The sequence below is a fragment of the Hemiscyllium ocellatum genome, chromosome 7, assembly GCF_020745735.1.
Source record: "Hemiscyllium ocellatum isolate sHemOce1 chromosome 7, sHemOce1.pat.X.cur, whole genome shotgun sequence".
Taxonomy (NCBI): domain Eukaryota; kingdom Metazoa; phylum Chordata; class Chondrichthyes; order Orectolobiformes; family Hemiscylliidae; genus Hemiscyllium; species Hemiscyllium ocellatum.
The window spans coordinates 2798525-2824156 of NC_083407.1; the positions used below are offsets into that span (position 1 = coordinate 2798525).

The following is a 25632-nucleotide window of genomic DNA, read 5'->3' on the forward strand; positions in this document are numbered from 1 at the left end:
GTTTACCCTGCTCTTGGAAGGGTGTTGTTAAACTCGAGAGGGTGCAGAAAAAAATTACAAGGCTGTTGGAAGGTTGGAGTTATAGGGAGAGCTGAATAAATGGGGGCTACATTCCCTGGGGCATTGGAGGCTGAGGGCTGTCCCCCTACTTTATCCACCTTCTGGGTCAGTGGTGCTGGAAGAGCACAGCAGTTCAGGCAGCATCCAAAATGCAGCGAAATCAACGTTTCGGGCAAAAGCTTCCTGATGAAGGGCTTTTGCCCAAAACGTCAATTTCGCTGCATTTTGGATGCTGCCTGAACTGCTGTGCTCTTCCAGCACCAGTAATCCAGAATCTGGTTTCCAGCATCTGCAGTCATTGTTTGTACCACTTTATCCACCTGCCCTATTGGGTTTGTTTATATTCACACCAAGGCCCCTCTAATCTTCAGTACTTTCCAGGTCCTACCATTCTCAGTGAAGATCTCTCTAAGTGCATTACATCACACCTTTCTGGGTGGAATTTGATTTGTCAGTCCCCCACCCAGTTGGCCAGTCTGTTAATATCCTCTTACAGCTTATGGCTGTCCCCATCACTATTTACCACCTGAATAATGTTTATGTAACCCACACCATGTTGATCATCCCCCTACATTCAAATAGAAACCATTAATGTACACCATAAACACTAAGGTTCCTATGCCGAGCTGTGTGGAACCCAATGGAAACAGATTCCCACTCACAGAAACATCCCTGTACCATCATCCTATACTTCCTGCCTCTCGGCCAGTTTATCTTCATATGGGCTTGTACCAGTCTATTATGAGGGCCCTTCTTAAAGGGATGTTTGATGAGATTGGCATTGTGAGTTTTACACAGTCTGTAACCCTCCGTTCCTCTGCTGTATTTGACCAGGATACAAGGCTGTGAATTCCCACGTAACTTGAACAATCTCTCATTGCATTTCTACTTATTCCCTCCAATTCCCTTGACCTGGGCTTGTTCTGATCTCCTGCAGGAACTGTGGGCAGTCCTCTGTTCACTATTACAGAATTTCAGAGGAAGATACGTTTATTAGGTAAGATAGAAGGATGTGTTGGATGTTTGTGTTAAGGTTCGAGTTGAAGGAGTGCTGTCCACCTCGATCAGTTGTTGGAGAGGCTCCCTGTGTGCTCAGGTATACAGTCTGTGCACCCCCTGGCCTTGCTGTCTCTTCCTGATCATTGGTTTGCTCTGTTTTTGACAGGTTCTTATCACAGGTTGTGGTGTGCGAGGTTCCATCGCAGTGGGAGCTGTTCCCTATGACTATAACCTAAAGCAGCTGCCTGGCTATGACACCTGTTCTGCTGGTTATCATGGTGATGATGGAAAGTAAGTGACATACTGATTTTGGTCTCAATTATTTATTTCTGCTCACGGCCATGGAGAGTCCACGAGAGAGTCATTCGAACAGGACAAGAGATAAGGGATCTCAGTGAATATGGAGAGACTGGAGACACTGAGATTGTTCTTTTTAGTGAACTCATGGGTAAGGGTTGTCACTAGTTGGAGCAGCATTTATTGCTCATCCCTAATTGCCCTCAGAACAATGAAGGTTAAGGGCAGATTTAATTGAGTCTTCCAAAAATCATTAAGCATTTGGCAGGATACTGATCTGAGAGGTTAATGTTGATTTATTTTAATTCATTCACAGGACATTGGTATCACTGACTCGGGCCCAGCATTCATGCCTGTCCCCAAGTGCCTTGAGAAGGTGGGGGTGAGCTGCCTTCTTGAACTGCTGCAGTCCATGTGCTGTGGGTAGACCCACAATGCCCTTAGGGAGGGAATTCCAGGATTCTGACCCAGCGACACTGAAGGAACAGAGATATATTTCCAAGTCAGGATGGTGAGTGGCTTGGAGGGGAACTTGCAGGGGGTGGTGTTCCTGTGTATCTGCTGCCCATGTCCTTCTAGATGGAAGTGGTCATGGATTTGGAAGGTGCTGTCTGAGGGTCTGTCCACAGTGAAGAATTTCTGCAGTGCACCTTGTAGATAGTACACCCCTGGCTCAATGATTGGTGTGGGTGGAATGGGTTTGAGTTCATGGGACACTGGCACAATCCTGGGGTAGAAGGGAGCTGTTCCTGTGGGATGGACTTCAGTTGAGCTGAACTTGGACCAGTGTCCTTTAAGATCAAATATGCAGAGCTGCTGAGAAGGCTCCACATTAATGAGGGGGTTTGGGAGGGGGTTTGGGAGGGGATTTGGGAGAGGGTAAATGTAGGTTTACAAAGCAAGAGGAAATGGGACTGGATCAGTTTAGAATATTTGGTCCACGCAGATAAGTTAGAGTGAAGGATCTGCTTTCGTGTTGTATAACTCCGTGACCCTATGAGTGCATTATATAGCAGTTATTTGGATAATGATATTCAGAGTGGGAGAGGAAGTGACAGAGGAAACATTCAGTGAAAAGCCACAGCAAATAGAGTCATGGGGGAGAAAAAATGGTACAATGTCAAAATCAATAGCTCATTACTTGAATGTGCATTGTATTTGAAACTAAACAAATGAAGTAATGGCACAAATCAAAGTTAATGGGTATAGTCTTGTCGTCATTACAGAGACAAGCTTCCTTGGAGATCAAAGCTGCGAACTCAATCTTCAGGGGTATGTGAGTGTTTGAAAAGACAGATAGAAAGGAAGGGATGGTGAAGCAACTCCACACAGACTGGTACCCCATCACCAAGCCCCCCTTTATTTACACACGGAGAGTCCTGCACCATCGTCCTGCCTCACACAGAGTCAGCCGCCAGAGTTTCAGTATCTCTGACACCCCCTTGTTTATATCAGTCAGCCAGGGCTCCCTGATCGGACCAGATCAGGAAACTCAGATTCCATGGGGTCCAGCTGGCTGACTTCATTACCATGACGATATGTGGCTTTGCTGGTGGGGGATGGAGTAAGAATGAGAGTAAGAAATGATCTTGAATCAGATGGTGTAGGATCCACACGGATGAAGGTTAGAAATAAGAAGAGCAAGAAGCCTCTGGTAGGAGTAGTCTGTATACCCTTAACTGTAGCTGAATGGAAGGGGGGGGGGGGTGGGAAGTAAATCAGGAGATAACAAGGGCATTTCACAAAGGCAGTAAGTTAATCATGGGTGACTTTAACCTTCATGTGGATTGTGAGAGTCAGATTGACAGAGGGAGCTATAAGGAAGAATTCATGTTGTGTTCAGGACAGTTTCCCAGAACAGTATGTTATGGATCCTGCCAAGGACCAGATGTATATTTGGACTTTCTGAAGCAATTTGATAAGGTTCTCATGTTCGGCTACTGAAAATGTTAAGAGCCTATGATATTGGAGGTAGTATATTGGCCAGGACTAGTTAAAAATTTACTTCGTTTTTTGTGTGTATATATATATTAATTCCTTTTTTAGGGAAAAACCATAGCAGAGAGGTATCAGAAAGTATTCTAACTCAAACTTGTACAAGTAACTAAGTAATTAACTAACTAAGCAGAGATGGCTGGGCAGGTGATGTGCTGGAGCTGTATGATATGGGAGCTGGCTGATCCCATTGTGAATGGCAGTGACCACATCTGCAGCAAGTGTTGGTTGCTGGAAGAACTCCGGATCAGAGTTGATGATCTGGAATCTGAGCTTCAAACACTGCGGCACATCCGGAAGGGGGAGAGTTACCTGGACGCTTTGTTTCAGGAGGCAGTCACACCTGGGAGATTAAGTAATTCACATTCAGCTAGTGATCAGGCACAACAGAGTGTGACTGTCAGTGAGGCAGGTAGGGGGAACCTGAGTTCAGGAGTGGAGGAGCCTCAGCCCTTGACCTTGTCCAACAGGTACGAGATTCTTGCTCCCTGTACAAATGAGGAAAAGGGCTCTGGACAGGGTGAGCCAACTGACCAAGGCACCATGTTACAGAAGGCCATTCAAGAGGGGGGAGCAAAAAGACAAGTAGTGGTTATAGGGGATTCTATAATTAGGGGGACAGATAGTATCCTATGCAAGCCGGATCGGGAGTCTCGCATGGTGTGTTGCCTGCCCGGTGCCAGGGTGTGGGACATCTCCGACCGGCTTGAAAGGATATTGGAGCGGGAGGGGGAGGATCCAGTTGTTGTGTTCCACGTTGAGACTAACAACATAGGCAAGACTAGGGTGGAGGACCTGTTTGGGGATTATCAAGCACTAGGAAGGAAATTGAAGTACAGGTCCTCAAGGGTCATAATCTCCAGATTACTGCCTGAGCCACGTGCCAATTGGCATAGGGATAAGAAAATTAGGCAAGTAAACACATGGCTAAGGGATTGGTGTGGGAAAGAGGGATTCCACTTCATGGGGCATTGGCATCAGTTTTGGAACCGGGGGATCTGTACCGTTGGGACGGTCTCCACCTGAACCGATCGGGTACCAATGTTCTAGCGAAGTGGATAAATAGGGGGGTCAGTAGGACTTTAAACTTCTGAGTTGGGGGGAAGGGAAAGTGAAAGCGACAGGGAGTATGGCGTTAAATGGAAAGATAAGCAGCAGGATAGCATGTGTCCAGGCGGATTTAAAATTGAGGCAGACTGGGAATGTAGAAAAAAGCAAGGATAACTTAGGATATCATTTGACTTCCAACATCTCTAATGATAAGGAAGTTAGCATTAAGGCACTTTACCTGAATGCTCGTAGCATTCATAACAAAGCAGATGAACTAACGGCACAGATAATAGTGCATGATTATGATGTGGTAGGCATCACAGAGACTTGGTTGCAGGGGGGTCAGGACTGGGCAGTTAAACCTCCATGGTTTTTCAACTTATCGAAAAGACAGAGAGGTGGGCAGAGGGGGTGGGGTTGCCTTGTTAGTTAAGAACAAAATTAAATCTATGGCACTGAATGACATAGCGTCAGATGATGTGGAGTCTGTGTGGGGGGAATTGAGGAAACACGAAGGCAAAAAACCATAATGGGAGTTACGTACAGACCTCCTAACAGTGGTCAGGACCAGGAGCACAACATGTACCGGGAAATAGAGAAGGCATGTCAGAAAGGCAAGGTCACGGTGTTCATGGGAGACTTCAATATGCAGGTGGACTGGGTAAATAATGTTGCCAGTGGATCCAAAGAAAGGGAATTCATGGAATGCTTACAGGATGGTTTTTTGAAACAGCTTGTCATGGAGCCCACAAGGGAGCAGGCTATTCTGGATCTAGTGCTTTGCAATGAACCAGACTCTATAAAAGATCTTAAAGTAAGGGAACCCTTAGGAAGCAGTGATCATAATATGGTAGAGTTCAGTCTGGAGTTTGAAAGAGAGAAGGCAAAATCGGATGTAATGGTGTTACAGTTAAATAAAGGTAATTACGAGGGCATGAGAGAGGAACTGACAAAAATAAACTGGAAGCAGAGGCTAACCGGGAAGACAGTAGAGCAAAAATGGCGGGAGTTTGTGGGTATAATTGAGGACACAGTACAGAGGTTCATCCCCAAGAAAAGAAAGATTATCCGGGGAGGGATTAGACAGCCATGGCTGACAAAGGAAGTCAGAAAATGTATTAAAGAAAAAGAGAGATCCTATAAAGTGGCTAAGAACACTGGGAAATCAGAAGATTGGGAAGGCTACAAAAACAAACAGAGGATAACAAAGAGAGTAATAAGGAAGGAGAGGATCAAATATGAAGGTAGGCTAGCCAGTAATATTAGAAATGATAGTAAAAGTTTCTTTCAATACATAAGAAACAAACGACAGGCAAAAGTAGACATTGGGCCACTTCAAACTGATGCTGGAAGCCTAGTGATGGGAGATAAGGAAATAGCAGGAGAACTTAACAAGTACTTTGCGTCAGTTTTCACAGTGGAAGACATGAGTAATATCCCAACAATTAAAGGGAGTCACGGGGCTGAGTTGAGTATGGTTGCCGTTACGAAAGACATAGTGCTAGAAAAGTTACAAAGTCTTAAAAATGATAAATCTCCTGGCCCCGATGGGATACACCCTAGAGTTCTGAGACAGGTGGCTGAGGAAATAGCGGAGGCATTGTTTGAGATATTTCAAGAGTCACTGGAGTCAGGAAAGGTCCCAGATGATTGGAAGATGGCTGTTGTAACCCCCTTGCTCAAGAAAGGATCAAGACAAAAGATGGAAAATTATAGGCCAATCAGCTTAACCTCGGTTGTTGGTAAAATTCTAGAATCCATCATTAAGGATGAAGTTTCTAAATTCTTGGAAGAGCAGAGTCTGATTAGAACAAGTCAACATGGATTTAGTAAGGGGAGGTCATGCCTGACAAACCTGTTAGAATTCTTTGAAGAGGTGACAAGTAGGTTAGACCAGGGAAACCCAGTGGATGTGGTCTATCTAGACTTTCAAAAGGCCTTTGATAAGGTGCCACACGGGAGGCTGCTGAGCAAGGTGAGGGCCCATGGTGTTCAAGGTGAGTTGCTGGGATGGATTGAGGATTGGCTGTCTGACAGAAGGCAGAGAGTTGGGATAAAAGGTTCTTTTTCAGAATGTCAGCCGGTGACTAGCGGTGTCCCGCAGGGTTCAGTGTTGGGGCCACAGCTATTCGCATTATATATTAATGATCTGGATGAAGGGATTGGGGGCATTCTAACGAAGTTTGCAGATGATACGAAGTTAGGTGGACAGGCAGGTAGTACTGAGGAAGTGGGGAGGCTACAGAAGGATCTAGACAGGTTGGGAGAGTGGTCCAGGAAATGGCTGATGGAATTCAACGTGAGCAAGTGCGAGGTCTTGCACTTTGGCAAAAAGAATAAAAGCATAGACTACTTTCTAAATGGTGAGAAAATTCGTAAAGCCAACGTGCAGAGGGATCTGGGAGTGCTAGTCGAGGATTCTCTAAAGGTAAACATGCAGGTTGATTAAGAAAGCAAATGCAATGTTGTCTCTTATCTCAAGAGGGTTGGAATATAAAAGCAGAGATGTGCTACTGGGACTTTATAAAGCTCTGGTTAGGCCCCATTTGGAGTACTGTGTCCAGTTTTGGTCCCCACACCTCAGGAAGGACATACTGGCACTGGAACGTGTCCAGCGGAGATTCACACGGATGATCCCTGGAATGGCAGGTCTAACATATGAGGAACGGCTGAGGATCCTGGGATTGTATTCATTGGAGTTTAGAAGATTAAGGGGAGACTTAATAGAGACGTACAAGATAATACATGGCTTGGAAAGGGTGCACGCTAGGAAATTGTTTCCATTAGGCGAGGAGACTAGGACCCGTGGACACAGCCTCAGAATTAGAGGGGGTCAGTTCAGAACAGAAATGCGGAGACATTTCTTCAGCCAGAGGGTGGTGGGCCTGTGGAATTCATTGCCGCAGAGTGCAGTGGAGGCTGGGACGCTAAATGTCTTCAAGGCAGAGATTGATAGATTCTTGTTGTCTCGAGGAATTAAGGGCTACGGGGAGAACGCTGGTAAGTGGAGTTGAAATGCCCATCAGCCATGGTTGAATGGCGGAGTGGACTCAATGGGCCGAATGGCCTTACTTACACTCCTATGTCTTATGGTCTTATGGTCTTATAGGATAGAGGATGAGCTAACTAATGGAGGACTAGGAGTTGGTAAAAAGAGGCCACTTTCAGGATGCTAACCTATAACTAGTGGAGTGCCACAGGGATCAGTGCTGGGGCCATGATTATTTACAATCTGGATTAATGATTTAGATGAGGGAAGTGAATATACTGTAACCAAGCTTGTGGAAAATATAAAAATAGGTGGGAAGGCAATGACACAGAGAATCTGCAGAGGGATACAGGCAATGAGCAAAAACCTGGCAGCAGGAATTATAATGTGGGGAAACATATGGTTACACACTTTGGCAGGAAGAATAGAGGAGATGAATATTATTGAAATGGGTCAAAAATGCAGCATTGGAAAGCACAACAGTTCAGGCAACGTCCAGGAAGCAGGAGAGTCAATGTTTTGAGCATAAGCTCTTCATCAGGAATGAGGGTTTGGCCCAAGGGGGCTGAGAGATAAATGGGAGGGGGGTGGGGCTGGGGGGAAGGTGGATGAGAATGCAATAGATAGATGAAGGTAGAGGTGTTGGTGGTAGGTTGGAGAGGAGGGTGGAGCAGATAGGTGGGAAGGAAGATGGACATGTAGGACCGTTCAAGAGAGTGGTGCCGAGTTGGAGAGTTGGAACTGGGACAAGGTGGGGGGAGGGGAAGTGAGGAAATTGGTGAAATTGACATTGATTCCATGTGGTTGCAGGGTCCCAAGGTGGAAGACGAAGCATTCTTCCTCCAGGCAGCGGGTGGTAAGGGTTTAGTGGTGGAGGAGGCCCAGGACCTGCATGTCCTTGGTGGAGCGGGAGGGGGAGTTAAAGTATTTGGCCACGAGGCGATGGGACTGGTTGGTGTGGGTGTTGCAGAGATGTTCCCTGAAATGTTCCACAAGTTGGCATCCTGTCTCCCCAGTGTAGAGGAGACCACATCAAGAGCAACGGACACTGTAGACAAGGTGTTTGGAGGTGTCGGAAAATCTTCTGTCCATGTTCAGTGATGAATGGGGAAGGTCAGCCTTTATTCCATAGGGAATGAAGTATAAAAGTAAGGAGGTTTTTACAAACTATTGAAAGCACTAGTGAGACCCCAGCTAGAATACTGTGAAGAGTTTTGGGGCTCCTTTATCTAAGGAAAGACTGACATTGGGGGCAGACCAGAGAAAGTTCACTCGGCTGATCCCAGGGACGAAGGGACTGTCTTATGAGGAGAGGGTGAGTAGGTTGGGCCTCAACTCAATGGAGGTTAGAAGAGTGAGAGTAGACCTTATTGAAACGTATAAGATTCTGAGAGGACTTGACAGGAGGGATGTGGAAAGGTTGTTTCACCTTATTGGAGAATCTCGGACCAGAAGGCATAGTAGCTAGTCAAAGTGTAACTGTGTAACCACTGTCAATTAGTGTAAAGGCCCATCTGGCTCATTAAGGTCCTTCAGATGGGGCAGTAGATTTTGAGGATGAGGCAGTAGATTTTGAGGATGGGGCAGTAGATTTTGAGGATGGGGCAGTAGATTTTGAGGATGAGGCAGTAGATTTTGAGGATGGGGCAGTAGATTTTGAGGATGGGGCAGTAGATTTCGGCCAACTAGGAATGCAAACATCATTGAATTAATTTAAAAGACAGGAACTGTATTACCATCTGTCTGGGTGAGCTAGCACAGCTGGGTATAAGGTGGCAGAGGAACTGAGATGGGAAAAGCATTTTAAAATTTGGTTCAATTTATTTTCCTTTGGAACTCAGGGTTGCAATTTTTTTATTGCATTTATAAATGTATTTGATTTAATAAGTTATTTAATTGAGAAATGTAGTAATTTAATCAGCTATACATATATCAACTTGCAGAGTTTAATGTTTTATCCCTTTTTCTTACAAGGGAGCCTTCTAAAACCTAATTCCAGATTTATCACTAATTCCTGTGGGAACTAATGTTTCTCTTAAAGCTGTTTGACTTAAAATCATGATTTTTCAGTGAACTAACCATGACCTTAACTAACCTACTGTTGATGTAAACAACTAGGAAATTGGAACACAGAATAATAATACTCCCTGATTATTCTAATTCCCAGTGACTGCATTTAGATAGACTGGTCAAATGGGCAGACAAGGGGCAGATTGATCAGAGAAATGTGAGGGTTCGGAAGAGCTAATATAGTCTTAATGATCCAGTTTGAAAGGGTTGCATGGACAGAGGGACCGAGGGGTGCATTTGCAACAATTTTCTAAAAGTGGAATGATGGCTATTCAGAAGCACAAGGCCCAAGTCCGGAGTGTGATGGAATACTCCCCACTTGCCCTGGATGGGGCAGCTCCAACAACACCATCTAGGACAATTGGCATCACATCCACAAACACCCACTCCCTCCACCCCTAACGCTCAGTAACAGCAGTGTGTACTATCAACAAGGTGCACTGCAGAAACTCATCAAAGATCCTCAGACAGCACCTTCCAAACCCACAACCACTTCCATCTAGAAGGACAACAGCAGCAGATACATGGGAACACCACCCCCTGCAAGTTCCCCACCAAACCACTCACCATCCTGACTTGGAAATGTATCACCGTTCCTTCAGTGTCTCTGGGTCAGAATCCTGGAATTCTCTCCCTAAGGGCATTGTGGGTCTACCCACAGCACATGGACTGCAGCGGGTCAAGAAGACAGCTCACCCCCACCTTCTCAAGGGGTAAATGCTGGCTGATTGAAGAGCTGTCCCAGAGAATAGAGACAGGAACTGAAGGACAATCAGTTATTGAAAGAGACAGAGCCAGACTCCATATTATGACTGCTTTTTTCAAGATGTCCTGCAGGGAGGATAACATGTGTTCTGTGCAGTGAGCAGTGAGTGAAATCCTAAGGGCAGTTGGAAATCTCTGTGCTCTTGTTATTGCATTCTCGATGCTGTTAGGCATCAAGGTGTTGCAGTCTATTCTTAGGAAAAACTGTAAAAGTTGTGCTCTTAAGAAGCCAGGTATATGTCAGTATATTTGAGAGGACAGGTTGAAAAGCCGCGTAATAATGATCCAGCTTGGTGCAGGGAGCTGTCTGTGAAATTCTGGAGTGTGTGTGCTTCATGGCTTCAGCCTGGATGCTGATGGACTCAAACAGGAGTTGTTGTTGGAGGGAGTCCATGACAGAGCAGAGCCATGGGATGGGCTTTTAAAGCTGGTTCCATAAAAGTGAATGGGACTACACTGTGTCATAGTGAATAGGTCACTGCTGTACTCGTATTGAAGGGGATTATAGAGTGTATCAGCCTTGAAAGGGGGGAGATGTTGTCAATAAACAAGGCCATGTCACTGTTGAAGCTGTTACAGATGGATTCGTCCTGACTACGTTCATGATATGTGAACATTGAAGTGGTTGCAAGTAGGTTGATATTGAAAGGGTTACAGGTATAATAGAATCCCTACAGTATGGAAACAGGCCATTTGGCCCAAAAATTCTACACTGACCCTCCAAAGGGTAATCCACCCAGACCTATTCCCCTACATTTACCCTGTCTAACGCACCTAACCTACACATCCCTGGAAGCTATGGACAATTTAGCATGGCCAATTCCCCTAACCTGCACATCTTTGGATTGTGGGAGGAAACCGGAGCACCCGGAGGAAACCCACACAGCCACAGGGAGAATGTGCAAACTCCACACAGAGTTGCCCAAAGCTGGAATCAAACCCAAGTCCCTGGTGCTGTGAGGCAGCAGTGCTAACCACTGAGCCACCTCAGGTATGCAGAGGGAGGTTGAGGAGTGACCTTATAGAGGTTTATGAAATAATGAAGGGTATGGATAGGGTAATTAGCCAAAGCCTTTTTCGCAGAGAAAGAGAGTCCAAAACTAGAGGGCATAGGCTTACGATGAGAGGGGAATAATTTAAAAGGGCCGTAAGGGGCAACTTTTTCACACAGAGGGTGGTACGTGTATGAAATGAGCTGCCAGAGGAAGTGGTGGAGGCTGGTACGATTACAACATTTAAAAGGCATCTGGATGGGTATATGAATAGGAAGGGTTTGGAAGGATATGGGCCGGGTGCTGGCAGGTGGGACTAGAGTAGTGTAGGATATCTGGTCAGCATAGATGAATTGGACCGAAGGGTCTATTTCCGTGCTGTACATCTCTATGACTCTATGCCAGTACAGAATTTTGTTATAAAGTTGAATAAGAATTGTGAAGAGTCTATGAATAAAGTATATTGGCAAATTCATTTAAAGGCTAAATCAATGAAGGCGCACTGTCAAATATTTAAAGGGGGTATTTCAGAATCCACGGAATACATTCCAACATGTCAGAAAAATTCCCAAGGGATGGGCTAACCCTTCACGGTTAACTAGAAATGTTAAAGATAGCATCAAACTAAAGAAAATTAACATTTAAGTCTGCCAAGGCAGGACCAGACCAGAGGGTAGGACAGAATATCAGGATAGCAAAGAATGACCAAAATTAATGAAGAAGGAAAAGCTGGAGTTGGAGAGAGAGAGAGAGAGAGAGAGAGAAAAGGGAGAGAGAGAGAGAAAAAAAAAGGGACAGAGAAGGAGAGAGAAAAGGGACAGAGAGAGAGAGAGAGAGAGAGAGTGCCAGAAATACATAAAAAAAAGGGTTAACTGAGAATGTTGGTTATTTAGGAAGTGAGCTGAAAATGTGTTGCTGGAAAAGCGCAGCAGGTCAGGCAGCATCCAAGGAGCAGGAGAATCGACGTTTCAGGCATGATTCCTGAAGAAGGGCTCATGCCCGAAACGTCGATTCTCCTGCTCCTTCGATGCTGCCTGACCTGCTGCACTTTTCCAACAACACATTTTCAGCTCTGATCTCCAGCATCTGCAGTCCTCACTTTCTCCTATTTAGGAAGTGAGTCAGGAGACTTTAATAATGGAAAATAAGGTGAGCACAGATGGATTAAATAAATATTGTGCATCAGCTTCCACTGTAGAGGACACACATTAAACACCAGACGCAGCGATAAATCAGGAAATGTGTGAACGCAGGGAAATCACAATCACAAGAGAGAGAGAGAAGTGGTCTTGAGTGAGTTATTGGAGCTAGGGGCTGACAACTACTCAGCTCCTGATAGGCTTCATCCCAGAGTCTTAAAAGAAGTGGTTAGTGAGATAGATGATGTGTTGTTTTTTACTTTCCAAAACTCCCTTGACATAAGACACTCCCATTCAACTGGAAATGACAAGCTTCTTGATTTTGCAACTTGGTTGAAATTATTTTGTTTTGGTTCCTTTTGAAGGTGTGGTGTTGCCCTCACTAAGAACAATAGATTATTGTTCCCATTTTACCTGCAGTGCAGGGGTGTTCAAGGCTATTCTCAAACTGTGACCTGACAACACATTAATTTTCACACAATGCATGCCAGGCACAGAGTTGCAGTTGGGTGTTAAGTCTTTTTTAATACATCCCTGGGAAGGAAAATACATTTCCACAGGAGATGACTTAATTTATTCACTTATGGACATGGAGGTCACTGGCTGAGCAAACATTTATTGCCATATTCCCAAATACCTTGAGAAGGTGGAGGTGAGCTGCCTTCTTGAACCGCTGCAGTCCATGTGCGGTGGGTAGACCCACAATGCCCTTAGGGAGGGAATTCCAGGAGTCTGACCCAGCGACACTGAAGGAACGGTGATATATTTCCAAGTCAGGATGGTGAGGAGCTCGGAGGAACTTGCAGGGGGTGGTGTTCCCATGGATCTGCTGCCCTTGTCCTTTTAGATGGAAATGGTCGTGGGTTTGGAAGGCAGTGTCTAAATGGTGAGGGATTGCAGAGCTCTAAAATACAGAAGGATCTGGGTATCCCAGTGCATGAATCACAGGTTTGTCATGATAAGGGAAGTAAATGGAATGTTTTTGTTTCTCATACTGGAAATTGAACACAACAGTAGGGAGGTCATACTTTCAGTATAGAGGACAGTGCTGAGATTGCGTCGGGAGTTCCGTGTATGGTCTTAGTCACAGACCAAGGACGTCAATGCATTGGAAGCTGTTCAGAGAGGGTTTACCAGGCTGACCTCTGCAATGGTCTTCAGGGGAAAGGTTAGACCCATTGGGATTATATCCAGTGGAGGTTAGAAGCTGGAGGTAAGAGGTGACTTGATAGAAACATATAAAATCCTGAGGGATTTGACGGGGTGGATGCGGAGGGGATGTTTAAAAATCGGATTTCCTCCATTTAAAACAGAAATGAGACAATGTGTTTTCTCCCAAGGTATGAATATTGGGAGCTCTCTCCCTGAGAAGGCAAGTGGAAACAGAGTTCTGAAGTAGTTTAAAGGCGGAGCTGTGGTGCCCGGGGTTGAAAGGTTATTGGAGTGATGTGTGAGGTCACAATCACATCAGCAAAGATCTTATTGGATGGTGGAGCAGAGTCTATTCGTGCTCCTAATCTGTGTGTTTATATATGAGTATGTTTGGGTCAGTGTTGCAAGTGATACAATCTGTACTTTTGGGGGTTATAGATGTGTCAGTCCGGAACACAGGTATGTCAGGATTGATCAGGCTATAGACTGCAATTACCCTTCCTATATGGTTAAAGTTCCCCTCCAACGCATCTTGTCCACATCCCGCACCTCCACCCTCAGACCCCACCACTCCAACCGTAATAAGGACAGAACGCCCCTGGTGCTCACCTTCCACCCTACCAACCTTCGCATAAACCAAATCATCCGCCAACATTTCCGCCACCTCCAAAAAGACCCCACCACCAGGGATATATTTCCCTCCCCACCCCTTTCCGCCTTCCACAAAGACCGTTCCCTCCATGACTACCTGGTCAGGTCCACGCCCCCCTATGACCCACCCTCCCCTCCTGGCACTTACCTCTGCCACCGCAGGAACTGTAAAACCTGTGCCCACACCTCCCTCACCTCTATCCAAGGCCTTAAAGGAGCCTTCCACATCCATCAAAAGTTTACCTGCACATCCACCAATATCATTTATCGTATCCATTGCTCCCGATGCGGTCTCCTCTACATTGGGGAGACTGGGCGCCTCCTAGCAGAGCGCTGTAGGGAACATCTCCGGGACACCCGCACCAATCAAACACACCGCCCCGTGGCCCAACATTTCAACTCTCCCTCCCACTCTGCCGAGGACATGGAGGTCCTGGGCCTCCTTCACCGCCACTCCCTCACCACCAGACGCCTGGAGGAAGAACGCCTCATCTTCCACCTCGGAACACTTCAACCCCAGGGCATCAATGTGGATTTCAACAGTTTTCTAATTTCTCCTTCCCCCACCTCACCTTGGTTCCAAACTTCCAGCTCAGCACTGTCCCCATGACCTGTCCTACCTGCCTATCTTCCTTCCCACCTATCCACTCCATCCTCCTCCCTACCCTATCACCTTCATCCCCTCCCCAACTCACCTATTGTACTCTATGCTACTTTCTCCCCACCCCCACACTCCTCTCATTTATCTCTCCACCCTTCAGGCTCTCTGCCTTTATTCCTGATGAAAGGCTTTTGCCCGAAACATCGATTTTCCTGCTCCTCGAATACTGCCTGACCGGCTGCGCTTTTCCAGCATCACACCCTCGAGACTGTTTCCCCCTGTCTGGGAGTGTTGTGCACTCAAAGTGGAATGCTTGGACTGAGCCCAAGCATACGCTTTCAAGTTAAAATTTAAAATAAACTATTTTGTTTATATAACCTACCTGTTTAGATATGCTACTCTCTCCCCACCCCCACCCTCCTCTAGCTTATCTCTCCACCCTTCAGGCTCACTGCCTTTATTCCTGATGAAGGGCTTTTGCCTGAAACGTTGGTTTTCCTGCTCCTTGGATGCTGCCTGACCTGCTGTGCTTTTCCAGCACCACTGATCCAGAATCTGGTTTCCAGCATCTGCAGTCATTGTTTTTACCCAGACTATAGGTGTGTCAGCAGTGATGGCTTATAGGTGTGACTGTACTGAAAGGTTTAAAGGTATATCTGTATTGAAGGGGTCAATGTAGTGTTTGTATTGTCAGGGGCGGGGTGGGCTGGTCTCTGGTCTCTGGTCTCTGGTCTCTGGTCTCTGGTCTCTGGTCTCTGGCCTATGGTTTCTGGTCTATGGTCTCTGGTCTATGGTTTCTGGTCTCTGGTCTCTGGTCTCTGGTCTATGGTTTTTAGTCTCTGGTCTCTGGTCTCTGGTCTCTGGTCTATGGTTTCTGGTCGTCATACTGATGTTGTTACTGGTGTGTCGACATTTAAAATTTGCAGGTACATCTGTTTTGAAGAGGTTGCATGTACTGGGCGGGGGAGGATCCATTTGACGTGGTCCAGGTAGGTAGGTAGAGTCATGCGATAGGGTTTGCTGAAAGAGTGGGAGGAGGTCAGTAATAAAATTTAAAAAACAGACTCTTAAAGGCTATCATCCATGCAACCACATGCAAATTGGCAGAAAGCACATCAGTTAGAGAGCTGAATACATGCCTCAAAGTGTGCTGCGGGACAGAGGGGGCCATGACACCTACACTGGGGGTAAGTAGAGAGCAGTGGTTTAGTGATAACTGGATTAGTAATCACAGGCTAATGCTGTGTGGACAGGGCTTTGAATCTCACCGTGGCAGATGATGAAACTTGAATTCAATAAAAATCTGGAATAAAAAGCTAATCTCATGGCGCAGGGCAATAAATGTTGGTCTCACCTACAATGCCCACGTCCTGCGAATGAATCATGAAAAACTTTCCAGAGCTCATTGCAATCTTGGAGGATTCCAATAGTGAATAATGTGACACCCCGATAGACGAACAGAGGGTGATAGAAAGCAAAACACGATTCGCTAGTTAGCCTGATATTAGTCCTTTGGAAAATACTGGAGTCCATTATTGAAAAAGAAATATCAGGATAGTTCGAAACATTGAAGACAACCAGACAGAACCAGTGTGGTGCTAGACAAAGGAAATCATGTTTCATAAATCTGTTAGGGTTCTCTTAGTAGAGGGGAGTTCAAGGTGGGGGGTGGGGGGGGGTGTGATTGATGGGGAGAACGTTACTCTGTACCTAACCCCGTGCTGTCCCTGTCCTGGGAGTGTTTGATGGAGGACAGTGTAAAGGGAGCTTTTCTCTGTATCTAACCCCTTGCTGGCCCTATCCTGGAAGGATTTGATGGGGATACTGTAGAGAGAGCTTTACTCTGTATCTAACTCTATGCCATCCTGTCCTGGGAGTGTTTGATGGGGGACGGTATAGAGAGAGCTTTACTCTGTATCTAACCCCATGCTGTCCCTTTCCTTGGAGTGTCTGATGGGGACAGTGTAGAGGAGGCTTTACTCTGTATCTAACAGAGTAAAGCTCCCTCTACACTGTCCCCCATCAAACACCCCCAGGGCAGGGACAGCATGTAAAAGGATAGAGGGATCCACGTGTTTTTGTCCATGAAGCACAAAACATTCCCATGGGGCTCTGCAATTCTTTAACAGCCAGGGTACAGAGTAGAGCTTGGTCCCCGTATTTAAGAAAGGACAGATTGGCATTGGGGTCAGCTCAAAAGTGATTTGCGAGACTGATTCGTGGGACAAAGGGATTGAAAAGGTTGTTCTTTTATTCATTAATGTTCAGAAGAACAAAGAGTGATCTTTCTGGGCCACAGGAGATACTGAAGGGGTTTGTTTGAGTCACTGTTGAGGAGCTTCAGGTTTCGGGACGGAGCTGCAGAATAAAAGAGCATTAATTTAAAACTGAAGTGAAGGAATTTCTCTTCCCTGAGGAGAGAGAGTGTCTGGAATTCTTTATCCCAGAGAATATGGAGGCTAGATCACTGAAGGTATTTAAAGCTGAAATAGGAATGTGTTTGAAATATCAGGGAGCTGAGGGCTATGAGGAGCTGGCATGCGACAGGAGTGAGACCTGGGGCAAAACAACCAGAGTCCTGTTCGATACAGGGAGCCACAGACCCCTACGGGACAGAAACAGGCCCTTCCGACCAAACTGGTCCATGCCGACCAAGAGGACCATCCACGCTAACCCCATTTCCCGCACTTGGCCCATATTCTTCGAAGCAAACGACCAGCGCCTCAACCCCTCGATTTCTTCCTCTCCCAACGTCCCCAACAGTACCCTTCCACCGACACTCTCATTCGTTTGGCCGAACTGGTCCTCACCCTTAACAATTTCTCCTTCAAATCTTCCCACTACCTCCAGACCAGAGTGGTAGCCACGGGCACACGTATGAGCTCCAGCTGTGCCTGTCTCTTTGTCGGCTACATAGATCTTCCGTAATTACACCGGCACCACTCTCCACTTCTTCCTCCGCTACATTGATGTCTGCATTGGCGCCACCTCGTGCTCCCGCGAGGAGGTTCAGCAGTTCATCAACTTCACCAACACATTCCACCCTGACCTTAAAATTTACCTGGACTATCTCTGACACCTCCCTCCCCTTCCTGGACCTCTCCATCTCCATTAATGAAGACCGACTTGATACTGACATGTTTTACAAACCCACAGCTACCTGGATTACGCCTCTTCCCACCCTACCTCCTGCAAAAATGCCATCCCGTATTCCCAATTCCTCCACGTCTGCCGTATCTGCTCCCAGGAGGATCAGTTCCACCACAGAACACACCAGATGGCCTCCTTCCTTAGAGACCGCAATTTCCCTTCCCACGTGGTTAAAGATGCCCTCCAACGCATCTCGTCCACATCCCGCACCTCCGCCCTCAGACCCCACCCCTCCAACCGTAACAAGGACAGAACGCCCCTGGTGCTCACCTTCCACACTACCAACCTTCGCAAAAACCAAATCATCCGCCGACATTTCCGCCACCTCCAAATGGACCCCACCCCCAGGGATATATTTCCCTCCCCACCCCTTTCCACCTTCCACAAAGACCATTCCCTCCATGACTACCTGGTCAGATCTACGCCCCCCCTACAACCCACCCTCCCATCCAGGCACCTTCCCCTGCCACCGCAGGAATTGCAAAACCTGTGCCCACACCTCCTCCCTCACCTCTATCCAAGGCCTTAAAGGAGCCTTCCACATCCATCAAAGTTTTTCTATCATTTATTGTATCCGTTGCTCCCGATGCGGTCTCCTCTACATTGGGGAGACTGGATACCTCCTAGCAGAGATCTTTAGGGAACATCTCCGGGACACCCGCACCATTCAACCACACCGCCCCGTGGCCCAACATTTCAACTCCCCCGCCCACTCTGCCGAGGACATGGAGGTCCTGGGCCTCCTTCACCGCCGCTCCCTCACCACCAGACGCCTGGAGGAAGAACGCCTCAGAACACATCAACCCCAGGGCATCAATGTGGACTTCACCAGTTTCCTCATTTCCCCTCCCCCACCTCACCCCAGTTCCAATCTTCCAGCTCAGCACCATCCTCATGACCTGTCCTACCTGCCAATCTCCCTTCCCACCTATCCACTCCACCCTCCTCTCTGACCTATCACCTCCATCCCCGCCCCCATTCACCTATTGTACTCTTTGCTACCTTCTCCCTACCCCTACCCCCCCCCCCCCCATTTATCTCTCCACCCTGGAGGCACTCTGCCTCCATTCCTGATGAAGGGCTTTTGCCCGAAACACCGATTTTCCTACTCCTCGGATGCTGCCTGACCTGCTGTGCTTTTCCAGCACCGCTCTGATCTAAAGCTCCATATCCTTCTAATCCTTTCTTATCCATGTATTTGTCCAAATGTCTTTTAAATGTTGTTAATGGTCCCACCTCAACCACTTCCATTGGGAGCTCATTCCAGATGCGTACCACCCTCTGTGTAAAAACATTGCCCCTCAGGTTCCCTTTTATTCTTTCCCCCCTAACCTTAACCTGATGCCCTCTAGTCCTCGATTCCCCAACCCCAGGGAAAAAGACTGAGTGCATTCACCCTATCCATACCTCTCATGATCTTATACACCTCAATAAGATACCCCCCTCAGTCTCCTCCGCTCTAAAGAAAAATGTCCTCACTTGTCCACCCTCTCCCTATAACTCAGACCATTGAGTCCAGGCAACATCCTTGTAAATTTCTTCCATACTCTTTCCAGTTTAATAACATCCTTCCTGTAGCAAGGTGACCAAAACTGATCACAATCCTCCAAGTGTGGCCTCACCAATGTCCTGTATAACTGCAGCATAACTTCCCAACTTCTACACTCAGTGCCCTGACTGATGAAGGCCAGTGTGTCAAAAGCCTTCTTCACTTCCCTGTCTACCTGGGACTCCACTTTCAGAGAACCGTGCACCTGAACTCCAAGGTCCCTCTGTTCCAGCTTGATTTGACTTTTCAAAATGCAAGACCTCACCCTTATCTATATTAAACTCCATTTGCCATTTCTCGGCCCACTTCCCCAGCTGATCCAGGTCCTGCTGCAATTTCTCCTCACTGTCCATGATATCGCCTACTTTAGTGTCATCTGCAAACTTACTAATCATCCCTTGTACATTCCCATCCAAATCATTGATATCAATAACAAACAGCAATGGGCCCAGCACCGACCCCTGAGGCACTCCACTAGTCACAGGCCTCCAGTCCGACAAGGATCCTTCCACTATTACCCACTGCTTCCTACCATCAAGCCAATTATGTATCCAATTTGCTAGTTCTCCCTGGATTCCATGCGATCTAACCTTCCAGAGCAGCCTACCATGTGGAACCTTATCAAAGGCCTTACTGAAATCCATATAGACTACATCTACCACCCTGCCTTCATCAACCTTCCTAGTCACTTCATCAAAGAACATTAACAAATTTGTGAGGCATGATCTTCCAATCACAAACCCATGCTGACTACTGCTAATCAAACCCTGTCATTCCAAAAGTGCATGTTCATCTTATCCCTCAGAATCTTCTCAAGTAACTTACCCAGCGCAGATGTTAGGCTTACTGGTCTCTAGATCCCTGTGAGTGGGGGATGTGGCTGATTGGGGTGTGGCTGACCGAATGGCCTATTCCTGGGCCTGTTTCTTCCCTGTATCCAGAGTTCGATAAAGGAAAGAGGGAAACCATCAAACTGAACCAAACAAGTGCAAAGATTAGTGACAGGTTAGACGATTGGTCAGAATATAAAGAATGGTAGAGAATGATGAAAAGGTTAATCATGAAGAAGGAATTAGACCACTGGAGGAAGTCAGCTAGAAACATGAAAACAGGCAGCAAGAGATTCTAAATATGTCTGAACAGAATGAGCCTGTGAGACTGTTCCTCTAGAGAGTGAGAATTGGGAGTGAAAAATTGATCATAAGAAAGTGACAGATGAAATGAAAAGTTACAAAATCCATTTCAGTAATTGGTGTAAATCAGGTGTGGCAGAAGAGAGAGAGACATTTAATGACGTTACAGTCGTAGGGAAGGTGGGGCTGGAGTTGGCAGCTGGTAAATCTCTCTGGCTGCTGGTCTTAGCAGGTGGTTCATGAGGTAACAGTTACTTGGTGTTAATTTTCTAAAATTACCCGGATTCTGGAAAGATTCCATTGATTTGGAATGCAACAAATGTTTACTCTGTATTGAAGAAAGGTAGAAAGCAGGAGAGTGTGGGCCTGTACGCTTGATATTTCTCCAAGTTTACGTCTAACGGAAGGTATTGCCGCCCAACTAAAATATCTCAATGTTATCTGAAAGAGTCATCATGTTTAACAAAGTTCTTAATTTCTTTAGCACAGGACAGTAAAGCACATGGGATTGGGGCTAGTGTATTGAGATGGATAGAGAACTGGTTGGCAGACAGAAAACAAAGTGGAGGAATAAACGGAACTTTTTCTGAGTGACAGGAAAGGACGAGTGAGTTGCCACAGGGATCGGTGCTAGGCTCCTGCCTATTCACAATAAATATTAATGATTTTGATGAGGGAAATAAATGTAAAATCTTCAAATTTGAGCTGATGGTGAGCTGTGAGGAAGGTGCAGAGATAAATCATAGAGTCATCCAATATAAAACAGGCCCTTCAGCCCACCATGTCTATGTTGACCATCGAACACCAAACTAACACCACTCCCATTTCCCTGCCCCTGGTCCACAGCTGACGGTGCCCTGGTGTTTTAAGAGCTCATCCAGATGGGTCTTCAATGTTGGGAGGGTCCCTGTCCCCATCACCCTCTCAGGCAGCACCTTCCATATTTCTACCATCCCCTGGGTGAGAAAGTGTTTCCTCAGATCCCCTCTAAACCACTCACTCTTCACCTTAAACGTATCCCCTCTGGGCTCAGACACATCAGTGTGAGGAAAAAAAACCTCATGATCTGCCCTGTCTGTGCCTCTCTCAGAGTTGTGTCTCCCTCAATCAGATCCCTCTCACCCCCCCACCCCTGTCAGCGTCCTCTTCTCCAGGGAAAACAATCCCAGCCTATCCAGTCTCTCTTTATGACTAAGACTTTTCATCGCAGGCAACATCCTGGTGAATCTCCTCTGGATCCCCTCCAGCGCAATCACATCCTTCCGATAGAGTGGGGATCACAACTGTCCACAATATTCTAGCTGTGGCCTAGCCAATGTTTTAGAAAGTTCTTTGCTCCTATATTTTGTGGCCCTGATGAAGGCACATATCCCATCTGCCTTCCTCCCCACCCTGTCCCCCTGCGCTGACACCTTCAGGGATCTATAGCCTTGTTCACCAAGGTCCCTTTGTTCTTCAGCACTCCCCAGACACCTACCATACATTGTGTAAAATCTTTTCCTTATTATTCCTCCCAAAGTCAGAGATCACAAGACACCAGGTTATAGTCCAACACGTTTATTTGAAATCACAAGATTTCAGAGCACTGCCCCTTCATCAAGTGAAGTCATTTACAAATAAACCTCATAGAATCATAGAGATGTACTGCATGGAAACCGACCCTTCGGTCCAACCCATCCATACTGACTAGATATCCCAACCCAATCTAGTCCCACCTGCCAGCACCCGGCCCATATCCTTCCAAACCCTCCCTATTCATATACCCATCCAAATGCCTCTTAAATGTTGTAATTGTACCAGCCTCCACCACTTCCTCTGGCAGCTCATTCCATACACGTACCACCCTCTGTCTGAAAATATTGCCCCTTAGGTCTCTTTTATATCTTTCCCCTCTCACCCTAAACCTATGACCTCTAGCTCTGGACTCCCCCACCCCTGTTTTGCCTGAAACGTTGATTTTCCTGCTCCCCGGATGCTGCCTGACCTGCTGTGCTTCTCCAGCACCACTCTAATCTTGGGCCTGTCTCTTATGGTCTTATCTAATGAAGCTTTTCAAAATTCGGAGCGGGCGGGATAGAGTGGATAGGGAGAAACTGTTCCTGCCTGTAGAGGAAACTCGAACGAGAGGGCAAATGAGGCTAAGGTGATGTGAAAGAAAAAGAACATTTTCACTCAGTGAATAGCGAGGGTGTAGAATGCACTGCCTGTAAATGTGGGGGAGTCAGGTTCAACTGAGGCTTTCACAGGGGCATTGGGGGTGATTTGGATAAAGGTAATGTGAAAGGATCTGAGGAAAAGCAAGAGGGGGGCATTTAGGGTTTGGGTTATCAGGGGAGGCTGGACTTTCTTCACTGGAGTGTAGGAGGTTGAGAGGTGACCTGACAGAGGTTTATGAGGGGTGTGGATAAAGTGAATAGCAGGTGTCTTTCTCCTTGGGTGGGGGATTTCAAGATGGAGGGCACATTTTTAAGATGAGAGGAGAAAGATTTAAAAAAGATACGAAGGGCATTTCTTTTTAAACACAGAGTGGTTCGTGTTTGGAATGAACTTCCTGAGGGAGTGATGGATATGGGTTCAGTTACAATGTTTAACAGACATTTGGATAAGTACATGAATAGGAAGGGTTTGGATGGATATGGGGCAGGAACGGCCAGGTTGGACTAGCTTCCTTTGTGATTATGGTCAGCATGGACTGGTTGGACCGAAGGGTCTGTTTCTATGCTGTATGACTCTATGATTCTATGAGGTCATGGTGTTTCCTTGACAAGCCAGTGCAGGCTCAATGGCTGAATGGCCTTCATTCTGCTCTTTGACTCTGTTGACACTTTAAATACCCAATAAACCCTTCCCTTACACACTCAGGCACACACACCCTCAGACACACACCCAGACACACACTCATATGCACACACCCACAGACACATACTCACACACGCACACACACATATATAGACACACATGCGCGCACACACATTTATACAGAATCACACGCGCGCACACACATACAGACTCAGACACACACACATATATACAGACACACACACACACACAGAGACTCAGACACAGACAAACACACACAGACACACACTGACACACACACACACAGACATGGAGAGAATATTAACTTGCCTGTAGAGAAAAGTTAGAAAGTCAGTTTGATGGTGTTTCCTTCCTGATTCTGAAGTAGAGATGATCCTTCCGCACCCAGCCAGGTCCCTTGTTGTTCACCAGTTGTCTTTCACTGGAGGTTTTCTGGTGTCAAGTGGCCTCTTCTGTGTGGGTATATTTCTATGACTCTGTGATTGCAAACTGTGGAACAGAATCGAGCAGGGGCCTGAATGGCCTTCTCCTGTTCCTGTGGAACAGTCAGAACATATCCATAACGGAAATCGTAGTGGTGAAAATAATACCACTCTAAATGATAGCTTGATGTTGGGACTGGGTTTTAAATGTAAATAAAGACTATAATTTTCCCATGAACAAACACCATCAATCCAAGGGCATGGTTTCAGGATGATGCGCTGTTTGCTTTAATCCCACCCTCATGGTTGGTACTGAATGATGCTAAGAGGAGACACCAATTACAGGCTCAGGGTCGTCACCTTCCTCTCCCCTCCCCTTCAGGGCTGGGGCTTGACCATGTTTTTCATTTTGCCCAGACATCCTGTCCCCATCCATCACTCCCAGGGCAGGGATAACTCAGGGTTAGATACAGAGTAAAGCTCCCTCTACACTGTCCCCATCCATCACTCCCAGGGCAGGGATAACTCAGGATTAGATACAGAGTAAAGCTCCCTCTACACTGTCCCCATCAAACACTCCCAGGGCAGGGATAACTCAGGGTTAGATACAGAGTAAAGCTTCCTCTACACTGTCCCCATCAAACACTCCCAGGACAGGGACAGTATGGGGTTAGATACAGAGTAAAGCTTCCTCTGTACTGTCCCCCATCAAACACTCCCAGGGCAGGGACAGCACAGGGTTAGATACAGAGTAAAGCTCCCTCTACACTGTCCCCATCAAACACTCCGAGGGCAGGGACAGCACAGGGTTAGATACAGAGTAAAGCTTCCTCTACACTGTCCCCATCAAACACTCCCAGGGCAGGGACAGCACAGGGTTAGATACAGAGTAAAGCTTCCTCTATACTGTCCCCCATCAAACACTCCCAGGACAGGGACAGCACAGGGTTAGATACAGAGTAAAGCTCCCTCTACACTGTCCCCATCAAACACTCCCAGGGCAGGGACAGCACAGGGTTAGATACAGAGTAAAGCTTCCTCTATACTGTCCCCCATCAAACACTCCCAGGGCAGGGACAGCACAGGGTTAGATACAGAGTAAAGCTCCCTCTACACTGTCCCCATCAAACACTCCGAGGGCAGGGACAGCACAGAGTTAGATACAGAGTAAAGCTTCCTCTACACTGTCCCCATCAAACACTCCCAGGACAGGGACAGCACAGGGTTAGATACAGAGTAAAGCTTCCTCTACACTGTCCCCCATCAAACACTCCCAGTGCAGGAATAGCACGGGGTTAGATAGATGTTCATCCATCTAACAACAGTGGGGAAGATGCTGTTCCTGAACCTGCTGCTGCGGGTGTCTAAGCTGCTGTACCCCCTGCCTAACAGAGGAGGTTATGGGAGGGCATTCCCGGGGGGGGGAGGGGTCCTGGAGGACGTTGGCAGCCTTCCTGCGGCAGGGAGACGTGTAAATGGAGTCCATGGATGGGAGGGTGGATTCCGTGATGGTCTGGGCTGTGCACACCACCTTCTGTAGTTTCTGACAGTCCTGGGCAGAGCAGTTACTGTACCAGACCGTTATACACCAGGACAGTGGGGTGCTCTCAGTGATGCACCTGTAGGAGTTAGTGGGGGTCCTTGTGGACATGCTGAATATTCTGGGACCCCTGAGGAAGAAGAGGTGTCGTTGTGCCTTCTTGACCATCACATCTACATGGGACATCCAGGACAGTTTGTCTGTTAACATCACTCTGAGGAACTTGACACCGTCCACCCTTTCCAGCTCCGTTGATGT

At 46.8% G+C, this 25632-nt stretch overlaps 1 protein-coding gene across 1 annotated transcript in view; it reads left to right on the forward strand.

The window, feature by feature from the left end:
* The first annotated feature begins 822 nt into the window (after nucleotides 1-822).
* Nucleotides 823-25632, forward strand: part of LOC132817304 (SPRY domain-containing protein 3-like) — a 454579-nt gene continuing 429769 nt past the window's right edge. The window contains exons 1-2 of the mRNA XM_060827714.1: nucleotides 823-843; nucleotides 1226-1350. Coding sequence (XP_060683697.1) covers nucleotides 823-843; nucleotides 1226-1350 — 146 coding nt within the window. The remainder of the gene's footprint in view (nucleotides 844-1225; nucleotides 1351-25632) is intronic.